The sequence below is a fragment of the Dendrobates tinctorius genome, unplaced genomic scaffold (assembly GCF_039654945.1).
Source record: "Dendrobates tinctorius isolate UK_male_01 unplaced genomic scaffold, ASM3965494v1 ptg000203l, whole genome shotgun sequence".
NCBI lineage: Eukaryota > Metazoa > Chordata > Amphibia > Anura > Dendrobatidae > Dendrobates > Dendrobates tinctorius.
In genome coordinates, this window is record NW_027361870.1 from 23,933,230 (window position 1) to 23,959,769 (window position 26,540).

Genomic DNA, 26,540 nt, shown 5'->3' on the forward strand with positions numbered 1-26,540 from the left:
ACTCGTCTAGTGTCCCCTGAGCCGGCCGTCTGGTCCCAGCAGTCGTGGTGGCTCACCCCCTTGGTCTTGCCCCTGACACTCCCTGTATAGGGGGTGGTTTCTCACAAGGTCAGCTCGCCCTCGGTGGGTGGGTGCCACGACCCAGAGGGTCCACTCAAAAAATGGGCTCAGCAGGAGCTGAGTCCGTCACACAATCAATATTGAACCCCTAACAAAAGGGGAAAAGATTGTCACACCCTAATTAGGACACAGGAGAGGGTGAAATGGGAGTTGATTTTTATATAAACGTTTATGTATAACACACCTTCACTTGTCTGGGAACAACACATGCCATGGTCACTAATAAATTCAGAAGTGAGGGCAAAATCATAGCCCAGGGTTGTTCACTCACACAGGAAGGTGAAAAAGTAATAATCATGTACCTATGCTCCCATTGTGACAGGCCACTCACATGCTATCCATAGTCAGGGAACCGCTAAAGTGCTATTGATAGTGCAGTAATGTACATCACCTTACCCATATAGGGTCCTGAGGAGCCGCTCTACTGCCCGACGCATTTCGCCCTGCTGGGCTTCCTCGGGGGGCTGTGTGGAAGGTGTCCAAAATCATTACAATTAAACACTTCAAACTGCCCTGGATGATTTTGCACCTCCTATACATAGAACAACACGACAAAGACAGCGACAACCCTGGCACACCCTGCAAACACGTTTCCTGCAGCGGTGCTCCAGGTATGCTGAACGTCTATGGAGAAAATCCAATCTATACGAAGATTTCATCCATTATAAGTTCATACTTAGAACATACAACACTGCCCTTCACCTCTCCAAACAAACCTATTTCAACACCCTCATCACCTCACTGTCCAATAACCCGAAACGTCTCTTTGACACTTTTCATTCCCTGCTCAACCCAAGAGTGCAGGCCCCAACCACAGAGCTTCGAGCTGACGATCTGGCCAATTACTTCAAAGAAAAAATTGATCATATCCAACAGGAAATTTTCTCCCAATCATCTCATACCATGCACTGTCCTCCCTCCCCCACTACATCTAGCTCACTCTCTGAGTTTGAACCAGTCACAGAAGAAGTAGTAAGCAGGCTCCTTGCATCTTCTCGCCCAACCACTTGTACCAGTGACCCATTTCCATCACATCTGCTCCAGTCCCTTTCCCCTGCTGTCACCCCTCACCTAACTAAAATATTTAACCTATCTCTCTCTTCTGGTATCTTTCCCTCCTTATTTAAGCATGCCATCATACATCCACTACTTAAAAAACCATCCCTCGACCAAAACTGTGCCGCTAACTATAGACCTGTCTCTAATCTTCCCTTCTTCTCTAAACTCCTGGAACGCCTGGTCCACTCCGGTCTCATCCGCTATCTCTCTGATAACTCTCTTCTCGACCCTCTCCAATCCGGTTTCCGCTCTCTACACTCTACTGAAACTGCCCTCACTAAAGTCTCTAATGATCTACTAACAGCTAAATCTAACGGTCACTACTCCATGCTAATTCTCTTGGATCTCACTGCAGCATTCGACACTGTGGATCATCAGCTCCTCCTCACTATGCTCCACTCTATCGGCATCAAGGACACCGTTCTCTCCTGGTTTTCCTCCTATCTCTCTGACCACTCCTTTACTGTATCTTTTGCCAGCTCCTCCTCCTCTCACCTTCCCCTTACTGTTGGGGTTCCTCAAGGATCGGTTCTAGGCCCCCTCCTCTTCTCCTTGTACACTGCCCCTATTGGTAAAACAATCAGTAGATTTGGTTTCCAGTACCATCTCTATGCTGATGACACCCAATTATACTCTTCTTCTCCTGACATCACGCCAGCCTTTCTAGAAAACACCGGCGATTGTCTTAACGCTGTGTCTAACGTCATGTCCTCACTATATCTGAAACTGAACCTGTCAAAGACTGAACTCCTTTTGTTTCCTCCCTCTACAAATGTACCTATACCCGACATTGCCATTTCCGTGTGTGGTTCCACTTTTACTCCCCAGCAACATGCCCACTGTCTTGGGGTCATACTTCACTCCGAGCTTTCATTCACCCCCCCCACACCCAATCTCTGTCTCACTCTTGTTATCTGCATCTCAAAAACATTTCTAGAATTCAACCTTTCCTTACCTTTGACTCTGCAAAAACTCTTACTGTTTCTCTTATTCATTCTCGTATGGACTATTGTAACTCTCTTCTAATCGGTCTCCCTCTTACCAAACTCTCCCCCCTCCAATCTGTCTTGAATGCTGCAGCCAGGATCATATTCCTCGCCAATCATTACACCGATGCCTCTACCTTGTGCCAGTAATTACACTGGCTACCCATCCACTCCAAAATCCAGTACAAACTTATTGCCCTCACCCACAAAGCTCTCCATGGCTCAGCACCACCCTACATCTCCTCCCTTGTTTCAGTCTACCACCCTACCCGTGCCCTCCGTTCTGCTGATGATCTGAGGATAGCATCCTCGATAACCAGAACCTCCCACTCCCGTCTCCAAGACTTTACACGTGCTGCGCCAATTCTTTGGACTGCACTTCCCAGGTCAATATGACTAGTCCCCAATCCCTACAATATTAAGCGTGCCCTGAAAACGCATTTATTCAGACTGGCCTATCGCCTCAACACATTAACCTAATCTATCCCTGTGTGGCTCAGCCAAAAGTTTTACCATAACCAGGTTCCCCGTATCATGTTCACACATGCTTTATGCATCTATTAGCCCTCTGTGTCTGTACTGTTACACACTTAACATTATGGCTGGTCCAAACAATCAGGGCAATTGTTACCACCCACCTTTCGTGTCTACCTCTTTCCTCATAGACTGTAAGCTTGTGAGCAGGGCCCTCATTCCTCTTGGTATCTGTTATGATCTATGTGATTATTGTTATGCTGTAATGTCTATTGTCTGTACAAATCCCCTCTGAAATGTAAAGTGCTGCGGAAAATGTCGGCGCTATAGAATAAAATGTATTTTTATTATTACTGGACTCCCCCTGCAGTCTGTGTCAGAGGGTGGTCTGTGTTGGCACAGTAATAAATTGTGTTATTTCCAGTTTTACAGAAGGACGATATCACCATAGAAATGATAAGAATAATAGGCAATATTGTTTGGTGAATTGGAAAGCGCGGGGTTAAAATTTCGCCTCACAACATAGCCTATGACGCCCTTGAGGTCCAGACGTGTGACTGTGCAAAATTTTGTGGCTGTAGCTGCGACGGTGCAGATGCCAATCCCGGACATACACACATACATACAGCTTTATATATTAGATTATTAGCTATATGTAATATTATTTGCTATATATAATAGTATTATTATTATTAGCTGTATGTACTAAGTATGACTGTGTGATCACATACTGCTCCCATCACACTAAATCGGAAACACAAGTCTGTTAGTAGGGTCACAGGGACCTAATGAAGGTGGCATTCTGGCACCAAATTCTGGACAATTGGCGAGGTTCGGTATGTGTGGCTGCCTACCGGCACATGATGCGTTTCCTGGCAGAGAAAATGGAGGAGAGGAGTGCGTTTTGGGTTTTATGTCCTTGATGCCGGCTGACACTACTAGGGGGCCACTAGGACGGACACTGTTGTTAGGGGGGCACTCTGCCTGTTGCTATGAGGGCGTCCATACCCTCCAAATGTTCCAAATTTGGAAATAAAGTAGTGACGTTCTTCCATTGAGACCTCACAAAATCTCAGTGAAGCCTTTATCCTGCATTTTGTTTTCTTCCAGAGTTCTTGTCCTTATTTATTTAATTCTTAAAAAAAGACTTTCTATTGGTCCTGACAACATCAGCCTCATTCAGTTTTTTTGAAGTTGTTCCTTTAAACTGTTTTATTGATTTTCCTGATAAACCACATTCTATTAATTCCACATGGTTGTGGGGAGATTCGGGCCACGAGGATCATGTATATGACAGACACATAGCTGCCGGATGCCATACAGTACATAAATAAGGTGAGTTATTTTTCACGTTTGCCCTCATTCAATATGGCCGCCAAGTGCGGCCAAACAAAAAAAACAGACTACAACTCCCATGAAGCAGTGCGACATCGCCTGACATAGACGGTGGCCGGAGAGGGTCAGTGTCAGTGTATTGGTGCAGCAGACAGGACAGACTGCGCTGCTGCAGATTGTAAGGTTCGCGGAGATTCCAGGGAATAGACATGGACAGCTCCGGCAAAGAGCGAGAAGCCGTGCAGCTGATGGCCGAGGCCGAGAAGAGGGTGAAGTCCTCGCAGTCCTTCCTGAGGGGTCTCTTTGGGTGAGAGCAGGGAGGAGGAGGAGGTGGGGATGCAGGCTGGATGCATGGAGGAGGGGGAGGGAGAGGTGTTTTCCCAGCTGGGGTCTGGGATACTGTCAGGCTTGTCATTCATCCAGGGAGGAGCACTGCCTGCAAGTGTCCATCTCTGGTGTATAGAGGTTTCCTAGTGGATGGCCCAGTGATGTCATTATGTCATGACCCGTCACCAGCAGACCGTCCTAGGGCTTTTATGTCGTGACGCATCCCGATGATTGCAGCGATCACATCTCATCCGACTCCGTGGAAATACATTGTGGAATGTGAAAATCTGCAGCATCTCATCATAAACTCTGCGGCTTTTTAATGAAGTGTATGGATGAGATTTGGTATGGCGCTGAAGATCCGCCGAGTGTCAGTGTGACCACAGCCTTAGGGTAGGGTGTGACTCTGCGGCCGCCGTGTGCATCCCAAATCTGCGCCCCCCTGCATGAATAAATGAGTGCAGTAACACTGGCGCCTTACCTGTGAGCTCCCCATTCACCTCCGCTCGTGGGTCTGGGGTTCAGCCGCACGTGGCAACCCCACTTTAGTGAGGATGGGTCCACACAATGTGTCTGCGGTGCAGTTTTTGCCAAGATTTTAATAAAATTGTATCAACAGAGCATCACTTTTGCTGCGATTTTCCAAAATGATGACAAAATGCTATGATTTGTTTCAGTGATTTTTGAAATCTGAGGGGGAAAAAATGAACCACAAACACCAAGTGAACACACCCTGAGGACAACAGGATAGAATGAGGAGATGGAGCCTAGCTGTCTTGTTTGTTACACCACCTGTATCTTTGGATGTGTCCTTGGGCTGGGGTCTGTAGTCCTTGGGCTGGGGGCCGGGCCTTTGGCTGGGGTCTGTAGTCCTTGGGCTGGGGGCCGGGCCTTTGGCTGGGGTCTGTAGTCCTTGGGCTGGGGGCCGGGCCTTTGGCTGGGGTCTGTAGTCCTTGGGCTGGGGGCCGGACCTTTGGCTGGGGTCTGTAGTCCTTGGGCTGGGGGCCGGGCCTTTGGCTGGGGTCTGTAGTCCTTGGGCTGGGGGCCGGGCCTTTGGCTGGGGTCTGTAGTCCTTGGGCTGGGGGCCGGGCCTTTGGCTGGGGTCTGTAGTCCTTGGGCTGGGGGCCGGGCCTTTGGCTGGGGTCTGTAGTCCTTGGGCTGGGGGCCGGGCCTTTGGCTGGGGTCTGTAGTCCTTGGGCTGGGGGCCGGGCCTTTGGCTGGGGTCTGTAGTCTTTGGGCCGGGGGCCAGACCTTGTTACTTTTTTTTTCATTACGATGGTAGACACCATTATGGTCCATAGAGTCCATTGGGCGCCATTATTTTCCATTACGTGACGGATCCCGTCATTGTATAGAATTGTGAACCTAAGCTATTGCTATTCCCATAAACTGACCATACAATCTCCCCTCTCCCCATATGGTGTGACAAGCATGAGTGCGCCTCTCATCATTACTTTTTAGGCTTTGTGTACATCACCTTCATATTCCGCAGCGCTTTACAGACATCATCATCGCTGTCCCCATTGGGGCTCACAATCTACATTCCTATGTCTTTGGATCTTGTAGCTCTATCCCAGGTTCCTCCTATGAGATTTCCCGTGATTTGCTATATGCTGCGTATTTTCCTTTTCTGCTGCATATGAACACATAATGTAGTCACGTGCTTATTTTTGTAAGTAAACCTTCTTATCAATTTATTCTTTGGATTTTATATAAAAACAGGATTACTGTGATGCAATAATTTCTGATGAGCGAGACGCGTTTCCAGTCCATTCTTCCAGAGCGAAGACTGCGGCCCTGACCTCTGTGATCAGCAGGGATCTGTCAGGGGACGCACAACCCATCATTATTCAAGTTGATTCTTGTTAATCCAGACTTGTAAATACACAAGCTGCTGATTTCATAGAGAAGATTGAGGTCAGGAGTCAGTTTTAGCTTCCACTTTGCGCCACCTGTCCTTCCACTGACTCTGGGGAATTTATGGACAGGCTGATGATGTTACTTGTTCTCTCTTTGTAACTTCCATCGTTGGATATCACCGTGCAGCACTGCGGGTGGAGAAGTGGTCATTACATCCGAGCTCCATTGTCTGCAGACAGCCCGATCGTTTCTGTAGCTGCAACATTCCCCGAAATTGCGCCACACTTCTGCATGGGTTGTTTTTGGTATTGCAGCCCAGCCTCATTCACATGATTCAATATCAGACTACAGTGCTGCTGTTTTTGGGCAGAAGGAATTGATGTTTTAATTTTATACAACCCCTTTAATGGGAATCTGTCACCTATTTTTTGGTATATAAGATGCGGCCACCGCCATCAGGGGCTTATCTACAGCATTCTGTAATGCTATAGATAAGCCCCCGATGTAACCTGAAAGAGAAGAAAAACGAGTTATATTATACTCACCCAGGGGCGGTCTGGGTCCGATGGGTGTTGCGGTCCGGCGCTTCCCATCTTCTAGCGATGAACATCCTCTTCTTTGCTTCCCGGCTTCGGCGCACTGCTCTGCCCTGTTGAGGGCAGAATACTGCAGTGCGCAGGCGCCGGACCTTTCCCCGCGCCTGCGCACTGCAGTACTCTGCTCTGCCCTCAACAGGGCAGAGCAGTGCGTCTGCGCTGAAGCCGTGATAGGAAGCAAAGAAGAAGACGTCATCACTAGAAGATGGGAGGCACCGGACCGCGACGCCCACCGCCCCTGGGTGAGTATAACATAACTCGTTTTTCTTCTCCCAGGTTACATCGGGGGCTTATCTACAGCATTACAGAATGCTGTAGATAAGCCTCTGATGGCGGTGGCCACATCTCCTAGGCCAAAAATAGGTGACAGATTCCCTTTAAGAAAACAGCAGTAAAAATGTTACAACAGATCTACAGGTGCTTCTCACAAAATTAGAATATCATCAAAAAGTTGATTTATTTCAGTTCTTCAATACAAAAAGAGAAACTCATGTTAGAGTCATTACAGAGTGATCTATTTCACGTATTTATTTCGGTTAATGTTGATGATTGTGGCTTACAGCCAAGGAAAACCCAATATATCAATTAGAATACTTTATAACACCAGCTTGAAAAATGATTTTAAACTCCGAAGTGTTGGCCTACTGGAATGAATATTCAGTAAATGCACTAAATACTTGGTCGGGGCTCCTTTTGCATCAATTACTGCATCAGTGTGGCGTGGCATGGAGGCGATCAGCCTGTGGTAGTGCTGAGGTGTTATGGAAGCCCAGGTTGCTTTGATAGCAGCCTTCAGCTCGTCTGCATTGTTGGGTCTAGTGTCTCTCATCTTCCCCTTGACAAGGTCAGGTGAGTTTGCTGGCCAATCAAGCACAGTGATACTGTTGTTTTTAAACCAGTATTGGTACTTTTGGCAATGTGGACAGTTGCCAAGTCCTGACTGTGTGACCACATACTAGACATATACTACCACCATGCTCCCGTCACACCAAATCTGAAACACAAGTCTGATTAGTCAGTAGGGTTGCAGGGACCAAATGAAGATGGCATTCTGGCACCAAATTCTGGACAACTGGCCAGTTTTGGTATGTATGGCTGCCTACCGGCACATGATACGCTTCCTGGCAGAGAAAATGGAGGCGAGGAGTGCGTTTTGGTTTTATGTCCTTGATGTCGGCTGACACTACTAGGGGGCCACTAGGACGGACACTATTGTTAGGGGGGCACTCTGCCTTTTGCTATGAAGGTGTTCATACCCTACAGATGTTCCAAATTTGTAAAGAAGTAGTGACTTACTTCCATTTAGACTTCAGAAAATCAGAGCGAGGCCTTTATCCTGCATTTTGTTTTCTTCCAGAGCTCTTGTACTTATTTATTGATTGAATTCTTTAAAAAAATGACTTTCTATTTGTCCTGACAACATCAGCCTCATTTAGTTTTCCTGAAGTGTTCCTTTTAAACTGTTTTATTGGTCTTTCTGATAAACCACATTCTATTAATTCCACATGGTTGTGGGGAGATTTGGGCCATGAGGATCATGTATATGACAGACACATAGCTGCCGGATGCCATACTGTACATAAATGGGTGAATTATTTGTCACGTTTGCCCTCATTCAAAACCTGCTGACACTTGGCCGACAATGACAAGTAAACGTGCTTTTTTTTAGGGGTTTGATGTTTGAATCATTGAAATTGTAGCATAGAAGTCACGTGCAAATCCTTCTGGAAGTGGGGGCAAGACAATGCACTTGGAAGAAGCTGTCTTAGTGTACGGACACCCCCCACCCCCAATGCACTTCCTGTCTGATTTGCATAAGAATAGCATATAAATTCTATTCCAGATTTCCTATGAAAGCTATCATTTTTAAAAGGGGGACAAGTGTCCGCACAGCCATACCACTACCATAAGAAGAAAACGTGGACAGGTTCGCTTTGACTAATACATTGGAGTGTTCCAAAACTTTCTGCATAAGAAAATAGTGACCATTTGGATGCAGGTCGGGCCTACCGTATATCTACGAGAAATGGTCATTTTACTTATTTATTTATCTTACTTTTTCAGTGGAAACACAAAGATCGAAGAAGCCTGTGAAATGTACGCTAGAGCCGCCAACATGTTCAAGATGGCCAAGAACTGGAGCGGTAAGTGTCTTATTTTTCAGTGCGATGCTTTAGGAGGATAGTTTAAACCTGCTTTCCAATCATGTAAGCAGGTGGGAACCGAATCCGAAATTTCTGGGCCAGATACAGAAAATCTTTCAGCGCCATCCATAATTACTTCACCTACTGCCATCCCTTACCATTCCATACAGTAGGCTTCTTATGCTTGTTACATATGTTTTGTGTTTAGCATCATATACAAATATAGGGGCATGTTTAGGGCATCAGGAGTGAGGACATTTTTTTTAACAAACATCCTGATTGGGAATATATCAGAAAATGCTTTATTATTGTTTTATCACGTCTATCAGCACACTGATGCCCGTAAAGAAAAAAAAAATTTGGACATATTCACAGGACTTGTATGGGGAGGTGGGGTGATCAAATTTTCTCCAAAATCCTTTTAAAAAACAACTTGGAAAACTATTGTTCATTTCTATGGGAAGTTTACTCTGCTGTTTAGATGAAGAGTTTCTTGAAAAAATTTCAGATGGGGAGAAATAAATGTGCATGTCACTTCTTTGAAGTGGATCCTGAAGGAAACCTCTCCAAACTAGGCACTGTCTGAGGCCGGGGTCACACTTGCGAGAAACTCGCACAAGTCTCGCACCTGAATACCCGGCACTGCCGCCGGCACTCGGATCGGAGCGTTCAGCTGCATAGAAATACATGCAGCCGCACACTCCGGTCCCAAGTGCCGGCAGCAGTGTCGAGCATTGAGGTGCGAGTTTCTCGCAAGTATGACCCCGGCCTAATTGGAAAAGCTGCAAAGAATGTTTCCGCAAAACAAAACTCTTCCAGAACTTTTTAAATTCACTTTGGGAAACACTTCATTAAAAAAAAAAAAAATCTCCCACCAAAAAAAGAGCATAAACTTCTCGTTTTTTCAGTGCCTGAAAAAACTGCGTGACCATAGCCATAGGCCCCTTTCAGGTCATGTTCTGGAGATCGATATATGTCTTCTAAGGTCAAATGGAGAATGACATTGGCCCAACATGGATGAGAAATCTTCCCTAGTATGGGGGGACTCACTCGCTACTTTACCTGGAAATATTTCTGTAACTTCTAATAGCGAGAGTGGACCGTACTGAACTTCTCGCTGTACGTACATTGGCTCATGAGAAGCGAGAATGCAGTGAACCTCAGTGATGAGAATCGTCCTCGTGCCGAGTGGTCTCGCCAACTTGTCACCTTGACTGTTGTCTCCACTATGAGATGGACTTATTGCACGCCTTTCTGCGCCTTGGTAGTTTGTGTGGTGTTTGTATTTCACTCCCGTCGAATTCCTTCTCCATGTGTTAGCAATGTACAGATACAGATGGAGGAGAGCATTTTCATTGTGAAAACTTAATGGAAAAGGGATTCCTTAAAGAGGTGCCAAAGTGAATTTCTAAAGTTTGGAGGTCGAAATCCAAACAGTGTATTCTGTAATTGGTAAATGATCTGGAATGTAAAGGAACATTACTGAGTAAGCATGATGGAGGATGTCTGAAAATGTCAGAGGAAACAAGTCAAGATGTAAAACAGCGACTTCTGGCATCTCCTCGTAAATTGTTGCACAGGTTTTCGCAGGAGACAGGCATGTCGTATTCCATTTGTCAAGGAGAAGCCTAGAGAAGTTGTGTTCACCCATACAGAGTCACTGTCGTTTAGCAATTGAAAGGACGCGACCAAGAGAAAAGAATTAGTTATTATCAGATGTTCCAGATCTTCATTTCCGAAAAAGAAAACATATTGGCCTATATGTGGTACACTGATGAAGCCTGGTTTCACCTATGTGGCTACGTCAAATTACAAAACGCCTGTATTTGGGCAGCTGACAACCCACACGCTCTTCACGAGACCAAGGGACTGTGGCCACTAAGATTTCTGGATTTTTTTTATTTTTTTTTGCCATTGGGCCATGTGTACGATCGGGTGTACAGTAACAAGCCGAGAACATAGAGTGAGCAATTCAGGCTATGACCCCAGACCTCCTACGGAATGCAGTCAGCAAAATTCAAAAACCGAAATACCCCTGGCTGTTAAGGGGTTAAAGGGGTTGTTCATTCCGGTAATTTTTACTCATAACTTGTGCACCCTGATACAAAATATTAAAGCACACTCTCCATACAGGTCCCCACCGTTATTTTTATTATGTTCCCCAGGTGTCCTTTCTGTCACTATGCTACCTCTTCTTTCCAAGACAGCCATATTTCTCCTGCGGATGTGACCAATGCATTATTACTGAGACCACTGATTGGCTGCAGCAGTGACACGTAGGACGAGAACAGGAAGATCTGATCACTAACCAATGCAAAAAAACTGAACTGAGCGCGAGCATTTTTCATTTCACTAATACTGGAATATTCTCGTTCTTTAAGTTTGTTTCTTCAATTAAATTTTATTTTATTTAACACCTCAGACAAATGGAAAATGCCACATATGGGCAGCGCGGTGGCTCAGTGGTTAGCAGTGTGCGGTGGCTCAGTGGTTAGCAGTGTGCGGTGGCTCAGTGGTTAGCAGTGTGCGGTGGCTCAGTGGTTAGCATTGCAGCCTCAGCGCTAGGGTCCTGGGTTCTAAGGACAACATCTGCAAGGAGTTTGTATGTTCTTCCCATGTTTGCGTGGGTTTCTTCCAGGTTCTCCAGTTTCTGCCCACATTCCAAAGACATACTGATAGGGAATGTAGATTGTGAGCCCCATTGGGGACAGGGATGATAATGTGTGAAAGCGCTGCGGAATATGAAAGTGCTATATAACTGAGTAAAATAATTTAACTACATATAAAAGAGGATGCAAAGTGCAAATAGAAAAATGGACATTTCTAGTTTTTAGAACGATGTCACTAATTTATCTGCTGAATGCAGGAAAATGAAGGCTTCAGGCTGAAATGCTGGAGTACTAGAAGTACCAGGCTGTTCTCCATTCCTGCAGACAAATACAATGCAGGCAGTCCCTGTATACACCTGCAAAGTAAGAGAAATGCTGTGTTCTTGCAGCTTTGTTAACAAAGGGGTCCTTACTCCTTAAGTCACTTTTGGATGCAATATACCAGTTCAACAGATATACAATGGATAGCAATAGTCTACACGCCTCTGTTAAATTACCAGGTTGTTTTTTGTCATGTAAAAAAAAAAAAATCCAAGAATGAACAATCATTTTAAAACTTTTAAAACATAAAGAACTAAAATAATGTTGTTGCATAAATATACACAACTTAAACCTGTTGAGTTTCTGACCGCATTCAGTATTTTGGGGTAGGAGTCGATCAGCATGGCCGATCTTCAGGGCAACACAGGTCTGTCACTAGGCCATTCCAAAACTTTGATCTTCTTGCAAAACTATTTTTTTCCTAACGTGTTGATTTAAAAAATTAGGAAAGGGATTTGATTTTGCTCTTGAAATCCATGTTAATCTGTTTTCCAGCTGCCGGAAATGCGTTTTGTCAGGCGGCCAAGCTACACATGCAGCTTCAGAGTAAGCATGACGCGGCCACGAGTTTTGTTGATGCCGGGAACGCCTACAAGAAAGCTGATCCTCAAGGTAACTGCCGTGAAGTGTTCACCATGTTACTGCGTCCACCATTATTTATGTCTCCTCACATTGATCCAAGGCTGGAATACGACGTAACGTGACGATCACAAGACCTAAAGATATTCCTGCATAGAAAAACAGGGTCGACGTTCTTCAACGTGGCATAGATTTTATACAAAAGCACCTGGACTGTCCCAGGAATCATAATCTTGGACCATCTGAGGTGCACGGTCCATCCCCAGGGACCCGTCATTTTAGCGGGAGCTGATTTATGTTTTCAAAGCTTCTCTGATGCTTGATGAATTGTATTCAGCCCCTGGGCCCTTGTGCAAAACTTGTAATGGGGCCCCTCATCTACCATTATTGAATTTGTACAAGTCCCTGGTCCCAATGTATTGTGTCCTGGAGAATCCCTAAAAGTATGGTGAATTAAAGGGTCTTTTTGTCTTTAAAGTGTGATACTAAATTCCCCTTAAAGAGTTTGTTTACTTTTGGAAAAAGAACCAGCCTTACCAACACTAAGTCAGATTACAAATACACTACAGCAGGGGTCCTCAAACTTTTTAAACAGGGGGCCAGATCACGGTCCCTCGGACCACTGGAGGGCCAGAATATAGTTTAAAAAAAATTAGGACCAAATTCATATGCACACTGCACATATCTTATTTAGAAATAATAAAACAAAATAGGAACAAATACAATATTAAAAATGAAGAAGTAGTTAAATCATGAAACTTACCGATTTTTTTTTTTTTTTTTTTTTTTGTTTTTTTTTTTGGGGGGGTTCTTCGAATATCCTACACTTCGAGTCAATTTTTTCTCTTTCTTGATATCATTGTTTCCTAGGGATTCAAAGTTGATATTAGTAAAATACCAACATATATACAGCGCTACAAAAACAATATACCAGCAATAAAATTTCCCACACAGAGACATACAGACTGCACTGCCCATCAATGCAGCCTGATCAGCGCCCATCAATGCGGCCTGATCATTGCCCATCAATGCGGCCTGATCAGTGCCCACCAATGCGGCCTGATCAGTGCCCATCAATGATCTGTGCCCATCAATGCGGCCTGATCAGTGCCCACCAATGCGGCCTGATCAGTGCCCATCAATGATCTGTGCCCATCAATGCGGCCTGATCAGTGCCCATCAATGCGGCCTCACCAGTGCCCATATTGGTGGAACTCCACTTTTACCTCAGGCTCAGACTAGTGTGGTGCAAGAATCCCCAATAGGCAGCATTGGTCCCTAAAAGGCAGGTAAATGTCCCCAATAGGCAGCAAAGGTCCCCAATAGGCAGGAAAATGTGCTCAATATGTAGCACAGATCCCCAATAGGCAGCACATGTCCCTAATAGGCAGGTAAATGTCCCCAATAGGTAGCACAGGTCCCCAATAGGCAGAAAAATGTGCTCAATATGTAGAACAGGTCCCCAATAGGCAGCACAGGTCCCCAATAGGCAGGTACAGGTCCCCAATAGGCAGGTACAGGTCCCCAATAGGTAGCACAGGTCCCTAATAGGCAGGTAAATGTCCTCAAAAGGTAGCACAGGTCCCCAATAGGCAGGTAAATGTCCCCAGTAGGTAGCACAGGTCCCAATTAGGCAGGAACATGTCCCCAATAGGCTGCACAGGTCCCCAATAGGCAGGCACAGGTCCCTAATAGGCAGGTAAATGTCCCCAACAGGTAGCACAGGTCCCCAATAGGCAGGAGCATGTCCCCAGTAGGCAGCACAGGTCCCTAATAGGCAGGTAAGTGTCCCCAATAGGCAGCACAGGTCCCTAATAGGCAGGTAAGTGTCCCCAACAGGTAGCACAGGTCCCCAATAGGCAGGTACAGGTCCCAAATAGGCAGGTACAGGTCCCCAGTAGGCAGGTACAGGTCCCCAGTAGGCAGGTACAGGTCCCCAGTAGGCAGGTACAGGTCCCCAATAGGCAGGTACAGGTCCCCAATAGGCAGGTACAGGTCCCCAATAGGCAGGTACAGTTCCCCAACAGGTAGCACAGTTCCCCAACAGGCAGCACAGTTCCCCAATAGGCAGCACAGGTCCCCAATAGGCAGGAACATGTCCCCAATACATAGCACAGGTCCCCAAAAGGTAGCACAGGTCCCCAATAGGCAGGTAAATGTCCCCAGTAGGTAGCACAGGTCCCAGTTAGGCAGGAACATGTCCCTAAAAGGTAGCACGGGTCCCCAATAGGCAGATACAGGTCCCCAATAGGCAGGTACAGGTCCCCAATAGGTAGCACAGGTCCCTAATAGGCAGGTAAATGTCCCCCAAAAGGCATCACAGGTCCCCAGTAGGCAGGAACATGTCCCCAGTAGGCAGGAACATGTCCCCAGTAGGCAGGAACATGTCCCCAGTAGGCAGGAACATGTCCCCAGTAGGCAGCACAGGTCCCCAGTAGGCAGGTAAATGTCCCCAACAGGTAGCACAGGTCCCTAATAGGCAGGTAAATGTCCCCAACAGGCAGCATAGGTCCCTCCCTAATAGGCAGGTAAATGTCCCAATAGGCAGCACAGTTCCCCAATAGGCAGCACAGTTCCCCAATAGGCAGCACAGTTCCCCAATAGGCAGCACAGGTCCCAAATAGGCAGGAACATGTCCCCAGTAGGCAGCACAGGTCCCTAATAGGCAGCACAGGTCCCTAATAGGCAGCACAGGTCCCTAATAGGCAGCACAAGTCCCTAATAGGCAGGTAAATGTCCCCAATAGGCAGCACAGTTCCCCAAGTAGGCAGGAACAGGTCCCAAGTAGGCAGGAACAGGTCCCCAATAGGCAGCACAGGTCCCAAATAGGCAGGAACAGGTCCCCAATAGGCAGCACAGTTCCCCAATAGGCAGCACAGGTCCCCAATACGTACTGGCACAGGTCCCCAGTAGGTAACACAGGTCTCAAATAGGCAGGAACATGTCCCCAATACGTAGCACAGGTCCCCAAAAGGCAGCACAGGTCCCCAATAGGACCTGGAGTTAAAAAAAAAACAAAAAACAAAAAAAAAAACAGTACTCACCTATGTCCCCTGCTGCTCTGAAGAGGCGCCCGCTCATCTTCGTCTTCTTCCTGCACAGGCGGCGTGACGTCATCAGGCCGCGCAGGCGGCGTGATGATAATCACGTCGCCTGTGTGGTCTCTGCTGCATACTGAGGGCTGCGCAACGCCTTTCCTCGGCGCCTCGTCCCGCCCGCGATTACAGGGCCGGTCGGCCCTGTAATCAGTGCAGTTTAATGTCGGCCTTGCAAGGGGCCGGATAAAAGTCCTTCGCGGGCCGCATGTGGCCCGCGGGCCGTAGTTTGAGGACCCATGGACTACAGGATGCAGCAGAGCCTCCTGACAAAAGGCGGGGGCAACACCGGTGCAAAATACTGATGGAAACGGCCACTCACCAACCTTGCAATTCATGCGGGGGGGCTGCCTAGTGAATAATGCACACAGATGAGGCTTGCATAGGATGCCAGTCACACAGATATGTGTGATGCACAGTGCCTGGCTTATAGCCCATCGGTGATGCTCATACTATTAGATCAGGTATGATGTACAGTATGAGTGCCCCTCTCAGGACAGACACCCTAATTCACCAATCACAAAGGGCCAGACTGTATCTTGAAAAAAATGTAATAATGTGCAATAAAAATAATGCACAAGATAAATACATTAAATGAGGTTTTGTTAGGTTGTAAGCTGCATACTGTCATCACCTGTATCTGTGTGACTGGTGTCCTATGCAAGCCTCATCTGTGTGCACTATTAACTAGGCAGCCCCCTCATGAATTGCTAGGTTGGTGAGTGGCGGTTTCCAGTATTTTTCACCTATGTTGCCCCCGCCTATCTCATGGGGGTCTGCTGCATCCTGTAGTGCATGTGTAACCTGACTTGGTGTGGGTAAGGCTGGTTCTTTTTCTGGGTTGCATGTATGTCCTTTGGTGAGCTGAATTTAGCACAATTCTTCAGTCTCAATGGTCCAACTCTGCAAGGAGACTTGTCGGAGTCTGTATAGCAGAATTGGAATTTCTTCTACCTCTAATCCCATTATACATCCATCTTAAAGGGATCCTGTCACCTGATTCATGCTTCTCAAACTGCGGATAGCATGAAAGAGAGCCTGATTGCACCATTGCAGCCAAGTATATTTTTCTCTAAACTGCTTTGACGATACTTTGATGATATGGCTGGGGACCATAGCCAGAGACGCGACTAGTCACGCTTCTTCCAGAGCTGCAGCAGGTGAATGACAGGTGTTTCCCATAGTGAGACACCTCTCAGTCACCTAGTACGGTGCTGGGAAGAGCGGGCCAGAATAGTCATGTCTAAATTGCAAGTGGCATGAATCGAACAACAGGTTCCCTTTTAAAGGAGTTGTCCAAATCTATGGTTATCAGTATCGTATTGGTGGGCGTCTGACAACCAGCATCACCACAAATCGGCTGTTGCCAGGTATGGCAGCAGCCAGATTTAATAAGAAGCACCAGGGCTGTGGAGTCGGTAAGCCAAACCTGCGACTCCGACTCCTCAATTTCCCTTACACCGACTCCCACATATATTGCTTATATTTAAGTGAAAAATTTCTTGTAGTACAATGTGAACATCAGACATTGAATCATTTTTATGATACAATAATCAAGATATTTAGATAGAACAGAATATATATTTATTGGAATACAACGTTAGAACACAAACTGTAATAAATTGTAAATATGTAATACACTATGTAATATCGATTACATATGTGCAGTACAGACCAAAGTTTGGACACACCTTCTCATTCAAAGAATTTTCTTTATTTTCATGACTATGAAAATTGTAGATTCACTTTGAAGGCATCAAAACTATGAATTAACACATGTGGAATTATATAATTAACAAAAAAGTGTGAAACAACTGAAAATATGTCTTATATTCTAGGTTCTTCGAAGTAGCCACCTTTTGCTTTGATTACTGCTTTCTTGGCTTACTTGGAATTCTCTTGATGAGCTTCAAGAGGTAGTCACTGGAAATGGTCTTCCAACAGTCTTGAAGGAGTTCCCAGAGATGCTTAGCACTTGTTGGCCCTTTTGCCTTCACTCTGTGGTCCAGCTCACCCCAAACCATCTCGAAAGTTTTCCCAATTTTTCGGACTGACTGACATTCATTTCTTAAAGTAATGATGGCCACTCGTTTTTCTTTACTTAGCTGCTTTTTTCTTACCATAATACAAATTCTAACAGTCTATTCAGTAGGACTATCAGCTGTGTATCCACCAGACTTCTGCACAACACAACTGATGGTCCCAACCCCATTTATAAGGCAAGAAATCCCACTTATTAAACCTGATAGGGCACACCTGTGAAGTGAAAACCATTTCCGGTGACTACCTCTTGAAGCTCAGCAAGAGAATGCCAAGAGTGTGCAAAGCAGTAATCAAAGCAAAAGGTGGCTACTTTGAAGAACCTAGAATATAAGAGATTTTCAGTTGCTTCACACTTTTTTGTTAATTATATAATTCCACATGTGTTAATTCATAGTTTTGATGCCTTCAGAGTGAATCTACAATATTCATAGTCATGAAAAAAAAGAAAACTCTATGAATGAGAAGGTGTGTCCAAACTTTTGGTCTGTACTGTATATATATATATATATATATATATATATATATATATATATATATATATCTCACTATAAGTTATCTCAGCTAAGACAAACCCTAGATCCTCAGGCTACATTCACACCATGGGCGTAGCCAGGATCAAACCTGAGGGGGGCAGAGCCTCATACTGCACACCTCAGCTGCTGCAGAACCTCATACTGCACACCCCTACACTTGAAAATAAAGCCTGCACCATAAGAAGATGTGGTGATGAGTGCAGTCTATTTATTCCAACTATCAGTTGATGTTGATGTGTTACTGAAGATGAGCAATTCCTGTCCTGGGCGTCCTTTTGGGCAGCTATGAGGTGTAACTGACTGGTGCTAAAAAAAAAAAAAAAAAAAAAAAAGGAGTGTTAGTCTGTGTGCTACCTGGCTTTCATTCTTTTTGGTACAGATAAGATATGGGTAGACAGATATGGATAAATGGATAGATAGAGCAGATTTCTAATCTGCTTTTGCTATTGAAAACATTATCTATGAGCTCAAAAACCTTTCAGGTGATGCATTTTTTTTTAAAAACTGATCTGCTTTTGCAGCTGAAAAACGTATCCTCAAATAACGCAGGAAAAACGCTGTGTGTGAATGTAGCCTTAGATCAGGAATAGAACAGTCATTTATAGGACATTTCATAACTTTCCCAAATTCCTGTGAAAAAATATTCAGCACATTCTACATTGAATTCAATGTACCCAATTTATTATATATTTTAGGAGACTGAGTCGGTCCATTTTATTCCGACTCCACCGCCCTGAGAAGCACACCACCACTCTCATTTTTGTTCCCGGGTACTGCAGCTTAGATCCATTCACTTGAAGTCTAATCCTAAAGCCGGGATCACATTTGCGAGAAACTCACATGAGTCTCGCACGTCAATACTCCGCACTGCCGCCGGCACTTGGATCGGAGCGCTTGGCTGCGTAGAAATACATGCAGCCTCACACTCCGGTCCCGAGTGCCGGCGGCAGTGTCGGATATTGAGGTGCGAGTTTCTCGCAAGTGTGACCCCGGCCTTATTGTGAATATGAGCTGATCTGTAGGACTTGTCAGCGGCCACTAAATGGTGTGATGGCGCCACGGTGTACCGCTCCCAACAGTGTTTACATCCGGCTGCTGCTGGAGCTGATGGCCGTTGACCGTAGGGATGTCGGACCCCACTTATCTGGTCTTAATGACATATATTCCTCATTATCTGAGAGACAACCGCAGTTTGTAGTCTTTTGCCTCTACCTGGTATATTATTTTACATTCTATATAACGGGTCTCTTTTATTCTGGACATTTCCATTTTAACTCTATAATTACTTCCAGTAACTGCATTATTTTGGTTACTTTGCTTTTCATTGTCTTTCCCAATTGCTAACATCAGAGGCCATCAACTGCTTAAATGCAGCCATCGATATTTACACAGATATGGTAAGGAATAATTCTCTAGTTCTCCCTCTGCTCCTATGGATCTGGTCGGATGTGTGTACTGTAGCCGCACTGGATGATGTGTTTTCCCCATAATGATCTGCTGCCGCCTCTGTATCACGGACATTAAAGTGTAGCGGCCGGCGTATAACCTGGGGTCCTGCACAGTGCAGCCAACGTGCGCTGCTTCCGAGGGGCTTACCAAGAGACGGGTATCTCCTGTAGGTCACATCTGATTTGCATGATCTGTGCTTTCCTTAGAGCGTTGGTTTCTTTGTGTCTATGGTTTGTGGTTTTCATCACATGCAGAGGCCATTTCATTACAATTCAGAGTGAATCTAGAGAAAGGAGCACATTTCATACATTATAAATGTGCTAAAATCGTGTAGGACGCGCCTGATTACTGCACAGCAACGCACCATATGGCAAAGGGGTTTTCTTTTAATAGCTGCTGACAATTATAGTATTATACAAACCTAAGGACAAATACGTGATGGTCCTAAAGGTCTTCAAATACACTGGACCAATGTCAGCTGAATCCATCAAATTCGAGAGGTTCAGCCAACAGTCTAATGGGGACTCTAGCTGACTCATGATTGGGAATGATGGCAATCGTGCATGTGCGATTTCGATGGTAGGGAGAGATGTTGATCGTGCATGTGCGATTTGATGGTCGGCAGAGATGTTGATCGAGCGCGTGTGATGTCGGGCTGCCAATCACATTTTTCTCCCGTAAATAAGTTGCCAGCTGATCAGCCAGTCTGCGGCTTTCTCATAGAGGCCACAGGAGCGCTCCTGTGCATGTGAGGGACGGCAGCCGTGGCTGTCGGCAGAGCGATGTATGTCCGGCTGTAGAATGTGTAATAGATTACAATAATAATTTCTCCACATCAATGATGGCAAAGTAGTTGATTGCCATCAACAGGTAGACCTTATCGGGGGGTCAGTAGATCCATTGCCAGGTCAGTTCTGGGTTTCGGCGTCTTTCTGACAGCCGATATACACTCTGTAGTCTCCACTATCCTGCACTACGTATATTGTTTTATGTTTTCATGTTGTATAAAGTCACCCTTGTGCTTTTTGCATAGTACTACATCATCCCGCTGGGGATTAGTCTTTTTTCTTTTTATACCTTTGTACTATGCAGTTTGAACCTGTTCATGTCAGTGTTGCCTTATGAAGCCTATATCGATGATCGTCTGCTCTTCTCTTCTACAGGGAAGGTTTACGATTGCTGCTAAACATCACATTACAATTGCCGAAATTTATGAAACTGAACTTGTAGATATTGAAAAGGTAAGAACATACACAAAGGTGAAGACGTCCTCAGTGGAGACAGGGCCAGCTCCGGGTTTTCGCGGGCTCCGGCAAGAGTGTCAGTTGGCACAGTTGAGAAATATAGGGATAGTACAATGCCAAACATTTCACTTACTTCTTACATTACATCAGTGATATCTACTGTAAATTCTACAATAGCTCAGAAACCGGACAGTATAGTCCTCCATACAGTACTATGGGCATCACATAGTGCTCCATACAGAATATTGAGCCCCATATATAGCTCCATACAGAATAATGAGCCCCATATATAGCTCCATACATAATAATGGATCACATAGAATATTCCACACAGTATATTGAGCCCGATGTAATGCTCCATACAAAATAATGGACCCCATATATTTCTCCATACAGTATAATGCTGCAGTATATGATGGACTCCATACAGTGCTCCAGTATATGATGGACCCCATACAATGCTCCAGTATATAATGGGCCCCATATATTACTCCAAACATAAAATTAAATCCTCACCTCTCCTTGGTGGCCGCTGCTCTGCTCTGGACTCCTCAGCGTCACTGTCTTGCTGCTCTCTGCACTGTGGCTGTTCAGAGCAGTGATCGCACACTAGTGACGTCATCGCGCCCTCTGACCTGAAACGTCACAGACACGAAAGACGGCGCAGCGGAGGAACAGGGAGAGGTAAGTATTGCAAGTACCAGGGCCCTGAGCAAGGAGGGTGCACTTGCGGGCACTGGCATCGGGCCTCCATAGTGCACTGGTGTCACTGACAAGTGCCCCCCCACCTGCTCAGGGCCCCGGCACTTGCCCGGGTGCTGATGCTGGCCCTGAGTAGAGACCGCTTAGACTGTACTTACACAACGGTGGAGACGTCATCAGTAGAGTGCGCTTAGTCTGTACTTGCACAAATGTGGAGATGTAATGGGTAGAGAGCGCGTAGACTGACTGCACAAAGGTGGAGACATCATTGGTAGAGAGTGCCTAGACAGACTACACAAAGGTGGAGACGTCATTGGTAGAGAGCGCCTAGACTGTGTACTGGAGTAAAAGCAACAGATCTATAGTGACCGTTCCAAGTCCATAATCCCTGGTGCAACACTGCCCTCTAGTGGTAAAAATAAGTCTGGTTCTCTTGATGCTGCATCTTTACATGCAGAGCTATTATTATTATTTATTTATATAGCGCCATTGATTCCATGGTGCTGTACATAAGAAGGGGTTACATACAAATTACAGATATCACTTACAGTAAACAAACTAACAATCACAGACTGATACAGAGGGGAGAGAGGACCCTGCCCTTTCGGGCTCACATGCTACAGGATGGTGGGGAAGGAGACAGTAGGTTGGTGGGTTGCAGCAGCTCCAGTGATGGTGAGGCGGTGGCACAAGTAGTGGTGAGGAGGCAGCGGGGTCATTGCAGGCTGTAGGATATCCTGAAGAGATGGGTTTTCAGGTTCCATCTGAAGGATCCGAGTGTGGTTGATAGCCGGACGTGTTGGGGCAAGGAATTCCAGAGGATGGGGGATATTCGGGAGAAGTTTTGGAGGCGGTTGGGTGAGGAGGGAATAAGTGTGGAGGAGAGAAGGAGGTCTTGGAAGGACCAGAGATTACGTGAGAGAAGGTATCGGGAGATTAGTTCAGAGACATATGGGGGAGACAGGTTATACATGGCCTTGTAGGTCAGTATTAGTAATTTGAACTGGATACGCTGAGGGAGTGGGAGCTAGTGAAGAGATTTGCAGAGGGGAGAAGCGGAGGAGTAGCGAGGAGAGAGATGAATTAGTCGGGCAGCAGAGTTAAGGATGGACTGGAGAGGTGCGAGGGTGTTAGCAGGGAGACCACAGAAAAGGATGTTGCAGTAGTCGAGACGGGAGATGATGAGGGCAAGCACAAGCATTTTAGTAGAGTGAGGGTTGAGGAAGGGACGGATTCTGGAAATATTTTTGAGCTGGAGGTGGAAAGAGCTTGGATGTGTAGTGTGAAGGACAGGGCAGAGTCAAGGGTTACTCCAAGGCAGCGGACCTCCGGTACGGGGGAAAGTGTGATGTCATCAATTGTTATCGATATGTCAGGTAAGGAAGATCTGTGAAATGGGGGGAAAGATGATCAGTTCAGATTTGTCCACATACGGTGGCTTGCAAAAGTATTTTTTGCCATTTTTTTTGTTTTGCTACCTCACAACCTGGAATTTCACTTTGTTTTTTTTTTTTGTTTTTTTTGAGAGTTTACATCAGTTCATGTAAAGAACATAAGTAAAAATACACGAACACCAGATATATAGTCTTTTCTGGTCAATGGGTTCCTCGGTAGATTGGGATTTGGTCATGTAAAGAACATGCCTACAACTGTGGACATTTGGTTTTCTTTTTATTGTGAAGCAAACAACAAATAGGACAAAATAACTGAAAACGTAACTGTGGATAACTATTCATCCCCCTAAAGTCAGTGCTTTGTAGAGCCTCGTTTTGTAGCAATTAGGCTGCGTTCACACTTTGCGTTTTTTTCGCAGCGATTTTCTGCTGTAAAAACGCTAAGAAAACGCATCCCATACAATCCTATGGTATTCCGCATTGCTGTGCTAATGCTGCAGATTTTACCACTGCGGAATCGCATCGCGGTAAAATCCTCAGCATGCTCATTATTTTTGTACAGGAAAGATGTATATCTTTGTACCGTGTTAGCCAGTAGATAGAAAAATATTCAGAATTGAGAGTCCTCAGTGGTTGATACCTTTTAATGGCTAACTGAAAAGATGGTAACACATTGCAAGCTTTCGAGACTACTCAGGTATTTTTGCGGAATCGCGGTGATTCTGCACCTATAGGATTGCATTGATCCGCTTACTTTCCGCATGTGGCTATTCCCACCATACACAAAGTAAGCGGATCATGTGCGGATGGTACCCACGGTCTTGAGGAAAGGAGACCCTACTCCAGGCCCTGGGTACCATAATCCTGTAAAAAATAGAATAAAAATTAAAAAATAGTGATATACTCGCCCTCCGGCAGCCCCCAAAGTCCTTCCCGCCTCTCACCATGCTCCCGGCATCTTCTGGTCCCAGTAATGCTTTGCGCGAATGACCGCGATGGCGTCACTCGCAGGTCCTTCACGCAAAGCATTACTGGGACCGGAAGATGTCGGGAGCGTGGAGAGGAGATCGGGGGCCGTCAGAAAGTGAGAATAACAATATTTTTTTTATTATTTTAACATCCTATCTATCACATTCCAAGGGATGCTAATTGCTTGGAATGCACAAGCATTCCATTCCGCAAGCGAAAAACGCTTGTAAAACACTTGTTTCCCGCGGGAGTGCGGAAATTTCCACAGCATTTCTGCAACGTGTGCACATAGCCTTACAGTTGCAAGTCGCTTTGGATAAGTCTCTATGAGCTTTTTACATCTTGACACTGGGATTTTTGCCCATACCCCAAGGCAAAACTGCTCCAGCTCCTTCAAGTTAGATGTTTTCCTCTGGTGAACAGCAATTATCAAGTCTGACCACAGATTCTCAACTGGATTAAGGTCTGGCCTTTGAGTAGGCCACTCCAAAACATGTACATGTTTCTCCATAAACCACTGGAGTGTCGCTTTAACAGTATGCTTTGGGTCATTGTCTTGTTGGAAGGTAAACCTCTGTCCCAGTCTCAAATCATTGACCTTAGGAGATAAACACGGCACTTCTGGTGGGTGGTGCACAAATAGGATTCAATCCCATCAAGATATGCAAAAACTTGGCATTTGGTTGTGTGAGGTAGCGCTGTCATTTAGTTAGGGGATTCTCGCTAGGCAGCGAACAAAGCACATCCAGCACTGGGTTTTCCATCAAAACATAGCCAGTCCATGCGGTTTATTTAGCAGCATAAACCCATAGAAGCAACATAACTTCATAACATCTGCATAGCGTCCATTATAGTGCTTCACTCTGGTTATCAATGTCCAGTACGCAGGCTCTCTTAGCCTCACAATTATCTCACCCACGTCAGCGCTCCTTTAGAATCCATCACACGTTTATCCCCTCCAGGGAACTCTCAGGCACGCATCGCCATTGCTCACAGCGTCCACACGTGCTGTCAGGCAGGAAGCTCCATCTCAGCAGGACCTTCCACACTGGACCAACCAGGTCCCAACATTCACCATCTGTGACCTACCCTGGCCACATTATATGGTCTATAGCCACGCCCACCGGGTCACATGACTATGACCTCATCACAGGTCCTTCACACACTCACATAGCCTTTTAATACAGGTGTTTTCAGACCCACCCCTGGGTGGGTTTGTAGGTAACCAGAACCCGCCCATCTCTCTAGTTAGCTGGAGACTTCTCTCTTACACTTTGAAACAACACCTCAGCAATGATATTGCTGATCACACATACACAAGTCTCCATCTCAAAGCCACCCACTTTGAGACACACAACGGCCACTCAATACTCTGCCATTCATCCTTTCCCTTGGGACCTTCACACAGTGCCCCCTAGTGGACACAGTGGTTACTACACCACAGTTGTGATAAATAACATTGAAATTTTATTTGTAGAATTATCCAGATATGGCCACTGTTCCATAAAGGCCACCTCTACGGATTATTGTGGTCATAAGGACAGATACTCCAGTCTCTGCTTGGGAACTCTGCCCTTCAGGGATACCTTCGGTCTCTGTGCTGCCCCTCTGATTATTGCCCTCCTGGCCTGGGCTGAGAGTTTTGGTGGGCAGCCCTCTCTTGGCAGGTTTGTTGTGGCACCATGTTCTTTCCCTTTGATAATGGATTTGATGGTGCTTCGGGAGATCATCAGAGATTGGGTTATTTATTTAAAAAACAACATTTTTTTTTTTATTACCCAATCCAGAATTGTGCTTCTCAACAACTTTGTCCCTGACTTGTTTGGAGATCTCCTTGGTCTTCATGGTGTTTGGTTAGTGGTGCCTCTTGCTTAATGGTGTTGCAGCCTCTGTGGCCTTTCAGAAAAGGTAAAAAGTATATACTGACTGACATGGGACACTTAGATTGCACACAGGGGCACTTTCTGTCACTGAGATTGAAGGTAGTTACTTGCACCAGAAATGTTTAGGGGCTTCATAGCAAAAGGGGTGAATACATATGCACATGCCAGTTTTTAGTTATTTGATCCCATAAATTTCATTTATGCCTATATTTTTCTCACGTCACCAGCTTAGACTCTGTTGTGCATCACGCACAAATCGGATTACAAAAATATCAGCAATCGGTATTCTGCATAGATTATCGGATCACTGAAATAGATCCTTCTACCTAGAGTATGTTGGTCTGGTCTGGTTAGTTACAGCTTCCTGTTTAATTGCGGTGTGTTTCTTACAATGTTTGTTTTTGTATCTTTATCTAGGCTGTTGCGCACTATGAGCAGTCTGCAGATTACTACAAGGGGGAAGAGTCCAACAGGTAAATGTGGTGGAGGGATTTGCTGTTATCCTTGGTTCTACTAGATGTGTACAAGCTATTTCTCTATTGCTTCATTGGGGGACACCGGATACCATGGGTGTATGCTGCTGCCACTAGGAGGTTGACCTTCTATAGCTGGTCGTTCAGGGGTAGGAAGACCGAGGATGCGGACCGGTCCTCACCACTAAACCCTAGCCCGCTCGCCCTCCAGAGCCAGACGTGCAGGGTGGGAAGACGGTATCGGTACCTTATAGCCACCCGACATACTGCCCCGGGACCAGGTACCCTCCAGCCGCCTGTCCCTCCGGGATGTCTGATGACCGTCTTCATTATTGTGATGCGAAG

The 26,540-nt window shown here is 45.6% G+C and overlaps 1 protein-coding gene across 1 annotated transcript in view; it reads left to right on the forward strand.

Moving 5' to 3' along the window:
* Positions 1 to 4,078: 4,078 nt before the first annotated feature.
* Positions 4,079 to 26,540, forward strand: part of LOC141057327 (beta-soluble NSF attachment protein) — a 72,201-nt gene continuing 49,739 nt past the window's right edge. Inside the window, exons 1-6 of the mRNA XM_073553886.1 lie at positions 4,079 to 4,281; positions 8,822 to 8,901; positions 12,327 to 12,443; positions 19,432 to 19,478; positions 20,694 to 20,771; positions 26,140 to 26,195. Coding sequence (XP_073409987.1) covers positions 4,184 to 4,281; positions 8,822 to 8,901; positions 12,327 to 12,443; positions 19,432 to 19,478; positions 20,694 to 20,771; positions 26,140 to 26,195 — 476 coding nt within the window. The 5' untranslated portion in view covers positions 4,079 to 4,183. The remainder of the gene's footprint in view (positions 4,282 to 8,821; positions 8,902 to 12,326; positions 12,444 to 19,431; positions 19,479 to 20,693; positions 20,772 to 26,139; positions 26,196 to 26,540) is intronic.